The sequence below is a fragment of the Eurytemora carolleeae genome, unplaced genomic scaffold, assembly GCF_000591075.1.
Source record: "Eurytemora carolleeae unplaced genomic scaffold, Eaff_2.0 scaffold680, whole genome shotgun sequence".
In the NCBI taxonomy this organism is placed as follows: domain Eukaryota; kingdom Metazoa; phylum Arthropoda; class Copepoda; order Calanoida; family Temoridae; genus Eurytemora; species Eurytemora carolleeae.
In genome coordinates, this window is record NW_019396669.1 from 87,472 (window position 1) to 95,120 (window position 7,649).

General features: G+C 30.3%; 2 protein-coding genes across 2 annotated transcripts; both read left to right on the forward strand.

Moving 5' to 3' along the window:
- The first annotated feature begins 102 nt into the window (after nt 1–102).
- LOC111707161 (ovochymase-2) lies at nt 103–3,229 on the forward strand. The gene is made up of 4 exons (XM_023480207.1): nt 103–188; nt 897–956; nt 1,488–1,573; nt 3,147–3,229. The coding sequence occupies exons 1-4, from the start codon at nt 103–105 to the stop codon at nt 3,227–3,229; spliced, it is 315 nt and encodes a 104-aa protein (XP_023335975.1).
- A 970-nt stretch (nt 3,230–4,199) lies between these two features.
- Nucleotides 4,200–6,645, forward strand: LOC111707150 (serine protease 41). The gene is made up of 5 exons (XM_023480180.1): nt 4,200–4,267; nt 4,606–4,668; nt 4,940–4,975; nt 5,623–5,718; nt 6,177–6,645. The coding sequence occupies exons 1-5, from the start codon at nt 4,202–4,204 to the stop codon at nt 6,216–6,218; spliced, it is 303 nt and encodes a 100-aa protein (XP_023335948.1). The 5' UTR covers nt 4,200–4,201; the 3' UTR covers nt 6,219–6,645.
- Nucleotides 6,646–7,649: the final 1,004 nt, after the last annotated feature.

Sequence of the window (7,649 nt, forward strand, 5' to 3'; positions counted from 1 at the left end):
TATATACATTATATATAATATATAACTTTATAGTATAAGACTACAAACTGTACAGCATAAGACTAACAACTGTACAGTACATGAGTACCAACTGTACAGTTCATGACAACCAACTGTACAGGTCACTGGTGTGGGGGTACTCTAGTGGACCAAGACTGGGTGATAACTGCTGCACACTGTGTACAGAAGTAAGAAATGGGGGGGAGGGCCAAGGGGGGGTGAAGGAGGATTAGGAGATGAGGGGGAAGAGGGAAGGTGTGAAAGTAGGAAGAAGTGGAAAAGGGGAAATGGTAAAGAGAGGAAAGAGGAGAAATAAAGGAAAGAAGGAAGTGGGTGGAATCAGGGAAAGTGGGTAAGGTAGGGAGCAGGGAAAGGACAGGAAAAAGAAATAAGGAAAAAGTTTACAAATGAAGTAGAGATGAAGGGCTAGAAGTAAAAAGGAAAATAGAAAGAGCACGAAAATTGTAAATTAAAGAAGGAATGATTAAAAGATACTGTTGTTAATCACTAATGGCACTTTCAGGATTTTTGAAGTTGGGATTAGGGCTTGGCAAAGTTTCCTTTACGAAATGAAGGTTTTTTTTAAAAATTAACGAAGGAGTCTGTTAACGGCAAAAGCTGTTATTTTTTTAAATCGTTAACTAACGGAAATAGCCGTTTAAAAAAGTTACGATTGAAAAAAAGTAACATACGTGTTTGAAATTAACGATTTTGTTTGCTTAAAATTCCATTAAACGATTTCTAACGGTAGCTTTTGAAAATAACGGAAAATACCGTTAACGAAACGAACGTTCTGTTTTTTTAATAGTTTTAACTATAGTCGCAAAGGAACGACTGGATAAAACATATCAAGCCCTAGTTAGAATATATTTCAGTTTGAATAAATAGTTGTTTAGTAAAATAGTTGATGTTCTGGGAGGAGGAATATGGAACGTGGTTCTTGGTGAATATGACAGGAGAGAAAGATAATTTCTAAAATCTGAAAAATTTAAATTTAAATTTAAATTCAAATAATCATTTTTTCAAAACATTAAAATTGTTCTGAAAAATATTCAAAATTCAAAATGGAAAATAGGAGAAAATTAACCGGAAAAAAATTTCAATTAAAATTTACTTAATTGTTATAAAGTGACTTAATTGTTATAAAGTGACTTAATTGTTATAAAGTGACTTAATTGTTATAAAGTGACTTAATTGTTATAAAGTGACTGTCAACGTAAAGAGAGCCTTGCACGTTTCACAACCTGTGTCTCAGCAATAACGTTGTAGATATTCATGTTTTCTATCTGATAATTGATAAGTTTCAATTTTGGTTTCTATTGTGACTTGCAGATTTGTGAAACAAGGCGCTGGACTGAAATGATTAGCATCTTCCACATTTTTGATCAGATAAAGGTTTAAATGGTTCCGTTGTGAATCCGTCATGACCCTCGATGAACGCACGTCCACAGTTTCTTATAAAGATTACTTTTAAATATTAATCTCAGAAAGAAGATCGAAGGAAAAGAGATAAGAATGGTGATAGATGATATAATTATCCATCCAAACTTTACCGAATATCAACATGACCTAGGTAAGCATTCACCCCTTCTTCTTCACTAGTAGGGATGTGCCGGGTACCTAGCCCCCCCCCCCTTCTTCACTAGTAGGGATGTGCCGGGTACCTCCCCCCCCCCCCCCTTCTTCACTAGTAGGGATGTGCCGGGTACCTAGCCCCCCCCCTTCTTCACTAGTAGGGATGTGCCGAGTACCTACCCCCCCCTTCTTCACTAGTAGGAATGTGCCGGTTACCTACCCTCCCTTCTTCACTAGTAGGGATGTGCCGGTTACCCCAATAGCCATGCGGAGAAAGTAACGAAATAACTTTTTCTTTAAACGATGATTAAATAGTGTGAATAAAATTTCTCCTCGTGTTTGCAGAACTCACTTTTAAGAACATAAAATACGATGTTTCAATAAATGCATTTGGATATTTACGTGGAATAATAGCAATGTTAATTAATTTTATCATAATACCATCAAAATACCAAAAAATACCAGCCGATAACTTCTTGCAAAATATAGAAACAATTTAATTTGTTTGTATTTAATGATTTTCACATATTTCCATGACATCTATTCTATTTAATTATTAATCAGTAAATGCATATATCCTCTGCAGAAATGTCATTTTTCAGATGGAAAATACTATTTTTGAAAACATTTATAATTGGAAGCTGAAACTTTTAAAATTGCGATGCAATCTAGAAGTTCCGACCGGAACAATGACACGAAACAGAAAAGATTTGGTACAGGAAAACCATTCAACAACCGATGTTGTTCTTCCTGGTCGTAGAAACTCGACAAAGGGACTACACTGAGTGGGGTATCAAAATGTCATTTCCGATAAATATACGGTGATTGAAATGAAAACTTCTTTCGATTTAAATTTTAATTTATATCAAGCTTTTAAACAACATGGATACTCAAAAACACGGTAACAAAGAGAAGCTGTCGATTAAAAAAGCTCTCTTTAATTACTTGTAAAGTTGATATTCGAATAATTAATAATTAAAACTTAAAGAAAAAAGTCGTCTTCATTATATTGATATCATCGCTTACCATCGTATTTTTTAATCTTTTTCTTCTGATGCATATCGATGCAAATATCGATTTTGTGATAAGAATAAAAGTTGCCAATTTTAGATGTTTCAAGAGTCGTTACTAAAATGAAAATTGAAGTAGCATCATTGTGAATCTGTAAGGGCATTTCCTTTCTAGAATGAGTTTTTATCACTTCATTTCCTAAAACTTTGTAAAAATAATACAAGGAACGTATTCAGGATGAATTCTGAGTAAAACTAAAGTATATTAATAATAGTTTTGCTGATCATATACAAATATTAAATTATATGCATCAGCAAAACTAAAAAACTAAAATTTTGCTTGTTTTTTAATTAATTAATGAATTTAAGAAATATTGTTAAATTAATTTTAAGATATTTTTAAAATTACGTTTAAGGACCATGTCTGTGAAAATAGATAAATCTTACAAATTGAATTTCGATTATAAAAACTTCAAAATTTAGAAATGGGTGGAATGTTTCTTCATATTAAGATTTGTCTAAAAAAAATTCTGAATTTAAATTAATTTAATTTTTTTTCAGCCATGCTTCGTCTTCCGTTTAGTGTGAAAACCTTGAATCCAATATGTCTCCCAGAACCTGAACACGTGACAGGACTCATGTAAGTATAAATATCCAATATGTCTCCCTGAACCTGAACACGTGACAGGACTCATGTAAGTATAAATATCCAATATGTATCCTTGAACCTGAACATGTGACAGGGATTCACTTGTTGCATGTACGATTCAAAACGAAAATATTATTTATTCTGATTGTGGGTTTTCTATTACTTCTATTATTACTTATTAGTGTCCAAATTCAACACGTTTTAAAATATATAACCGACAATATCTTCGTCATGTTACTCAGATAGAGGTTTGAAGGGTACAATTGTGAATCAGGCATACCACCCTTTAGCTGGAGTGTCTGTTGAAATCACATGTGCACTGTACAGTCCCTCTTCAAGATGAAACTAAAATGACGACTTAACATTATTTCATTCTGAAGTTCGAACTATTATTTAGTTATTTAAATATATATCAGACGATTTGACAAGATAAGGAAAAATTATTTCGCTATACGAGCTTTGAATGTTAGATAAATGGCTGATTCGGCTGATTTTTGAAGTCTTTTTTTGGGGTAGCACTGTAGAATACAATTAGCATTCAAATACAAGTTGTTTAGATGCATAGAAAACAATCAAGCATTCGGTTTAATAATTGTGCATGATATTTTATTCCTTGCAAAAAGTAGGTTTCTTTTTTCATTTTTTGTTGCAATTTTCTATTTTATTTTTTTCTATTTTATCCCATTCTATTATTTTCTGTCCTATTTTATTCTGTTATATTTTATTCTATTCTGTTATATTCTATTCTATTCTATTCTATTCTATTCTATTCTATTCTATTCTATTCTATTCTATTCTATCATATTTTATTCTATTCTATTCTATTCTATTCTATTCTATTCTATTCTATTCTATTCTATTCTATTCTATTCTATTCTATTCTATTCTATTCTATTCATTATCATTATTTTCATTATTATTATTATTATTATTATTATTATTTTTATTATGTTCATTGTAGGCTTCAATGCGTGTATTAGATAATCGAAGCTGTGCTGATATGTATAAGATAAAATATGGAATCAATATTCAGGAAAACACATCAACTTTAACAATAACAAGACACGAGTTAAGATTTATTATACATTTTTTCACGCGAGATTTAGTTTGTAACAGCATGGTACGTGTCTACTATTAAAATATTTTTATTTTTTGTATTCCATTATATTTTAGGGGCCCCATTACTTTTATATGTAAAAAACTTATAAAACCTTCACACAGTTATCTACATAGTCACGAAATAGCGAGAACGGGTCTATTTTGAAGAGTTTCAAGGCCTTTCCCTACCGACGTCACTTTTTCGCAGTCTTAATGACGTAATTAGCGAAATCCTAGAATGGTGAATATTATTGTTTATGTTTTTGAATGCAGGAAGGCCATGTGTGTGCCGGAAGTCCCTCCGGAAGTGTGGAAAGGAGTACAGGCGCATGCGTGGTAATTTATCATTATTTTTCAAAAAGTGTCTTTTTATGAAATGTCTTCTATCAAATGTCCTATCAATATATTGTACTGTCCATAAAATGTCCTGGCTATTAAATGTATTTTTATGAAATGTTCGAACTGTTTGTTTACATTTTTGCCCGAATATGCAGTACACTTTTTTGTAAACGAAGTCACGTGGGTTCATGGTGTATCTTCGTCAAACCTTTTCCATTTTCATTTTTTATTAAAGATTAGGTTTTAAATAAATCTTTTCTGCTTTAAGGGGGACAGTGGAGGACCTTTGCAGTGTAATATGAAGGTGAATCAATCAATTAATTAATCAATCAATAAATTAGAAAATCAATTGTAAATCATTAATTATATAGAGAACATTGCAGAATTCTCAATCAATCAATCTTTAAATTAGATAATCAATTGTAAATCATGAATTAAAAATTAAACATTGCATAATTCTTAATCAATCAATCATTCAATTAACCAATCATTTATTAGAAAATCAATTGGAAATCATGAAATAAAAAGTAAACATGGCAGAATTCTCCATGAATCAACCATTAAATTAGAAAATCAACTATAAATCATGAATTATATGGATAGCATGACAGAATTTTCAATCAATCAATAATTAAATTAGAAAATCAATAATAAATCATGAATTATATGGATAGCATGACAGAATTCTCAATCAATCAATCATTAAATTAGAAAATCAATTATAAATCATGAATTATATGGATAGCATGGCAGAATTCTCAATCAATCAATCATTAAATTAGAAAATCAATTATAAATCATGAATTAAAAATTAAACATTCTCAATCAATCAATCAATTAATCAATTAACCAATCATTTATTAGAAAATCAATTTGAAATCATAAATTAAAAGGTAAACATTGCAGAATTCTCAATCAATCACTCAATTAATAATCTTTTGATATTTTTAGGATGGATTATGGTATATGGTTGGACTGACCAGCTTCGGGTCAGGTTGTGCTAAACCTGGATTCCCTGATGTTTTTATGCGAATATCTCATTACAAGGAACTTATTAGAAACTTCACAATTGTCGCGTCTAAAGGGAGTGTTCGTGAAAGATTAGGTAGGAGTAAGTAACTGCAGTAAACCGCAATGAAAGTTGATTTTATGAAATCAATTTATAATAGGCTTGCCGGGCGATTCAATCTTATTTTTTGTAACAATTTTAGCCGTTAACCATTGCTCTTTAAAGTGCCATTTTTCTTTAAAAATCAATTTTGCAGATGTTTCTGTTTAAACTTTGGGCACTTTTAAAAATATTTAATGTCGACATTTTTTCAGGGTAAAGTATTTCATCTTTAACCATCAATAAACCTTTCCTGGGGTCAAGTGTGTTGATAAACAAAATTTGGACCTAATCGAACCGAACATATTTCCTCCCCTTTACATTTTTTGAAAATATCCCACTTAAGAAGAGAACTTAAAAGTGATTTTATTGAAGTTTATAATAAAGAATATATCAGAGATGGATTGAAGAGATTATTGAACAGTATAAACTGGATTAGTCTCCAAGCTGAAAACTTTATAATTGTGGATATCGAGATCAATGCTTGATCTCCTCTTTTATTAATCTGAAGACTAATTTGATCGTATGTTAATATCCGGGAAATGGTCTAAACTGCAATCAATCCGGTATCAATTGTGGAACCCGAACAGCCAATCAGCAGCAGAAAAATTTCAAAATTTTGGCGCGCAATAAATGATTCGGAGGAAGCAGGAAAATCCAAAGTGTCGACAGTGGATACAGATATTTAGCAATCAGAATTAGGGGTATCCAATACAAGACTTTTCAGCTCTTCACACTTAAACTAATATTTCTACTCGGGGTTATGCAGGCAGTAAATGCTTGTGGAAACTAGAGGAAATCGTCTGAGCCTAGATAGAGACAGATACTTATATTTCTTAACTAACAAAAACCTGTGAAAAAAGACTTTTAATCTTTACCAATACTAGTCAGAATCATCTAGATAAAAAAGGGATTTCAAAGACGACATCGAGATCATCTTTGATATATTTCTTAAATGGTTTAGTTTCTTTTTATTTGAAGAATTAACGGAGATTAAATCTAATATTAAAAAGATGATTAATATCTTTGTCACAACTCTGATTTTGTAATTTCTATATCTGTGTAAGTGGAACCCGATGTCGTAGAACTTTCATAATTTAATCTATAAAGGGGATTAGAAAATTAGAGTTTGTGTCAAAACTAAGTTTTTTTTATATTTTTGTCAAATTTTGTAAAAAGCGACAAAGAGCTTTCTGCAACAACCACTGAAAACTAAATTCTTAATTTGTGTTACTTATATATAGTCAGTGTAAAACTGTGATAAATCTATTTCTTACTTTTCCGATATTTTTTACTGTTGTTTTGTATTTTCGGCATTATTCATGTATTACTGTAAATTGATCAAATTCTTGTATTTATAATTTATATAGACTAGAGGCATTGTACGAACTGAAACTAAGCGTGCTATGATTACAATTCACAAAAATTTAATCAGTCGAAATTTTTATTTTTTAAATTTTTGAATTTTTTTTTGCTTGTGCATTCAGGTTATACGAGCTTATTTATTAAGAGTACGTTAAACCCTTTAAGACTGTAAACTTAACAAAATAATGTTAAAAATATTTTTTTTGTTTTCAATATAGATTACACTCAAAAATTTGATAAACATTAATGGAATAAAACTGAAATAAAATTTAAAAAGAGTTTAATTTATTAAACTTAAAAACGATTAACAGCTAGAGATATATAGAGTATAGACAATTATTATAAATATTTAGTAATTTACAGTTTAACTAGTTTTTATAAAATGTTTCAGAGAGATAGAAATCTTATTTTAAATTTGATTTTACTGACGTTACAAGTTGCTATTAAACCATTTTTTTGTGAGGAAATTTCCATTGTATATCAACATGCTCGTTTTTTTTCTAAT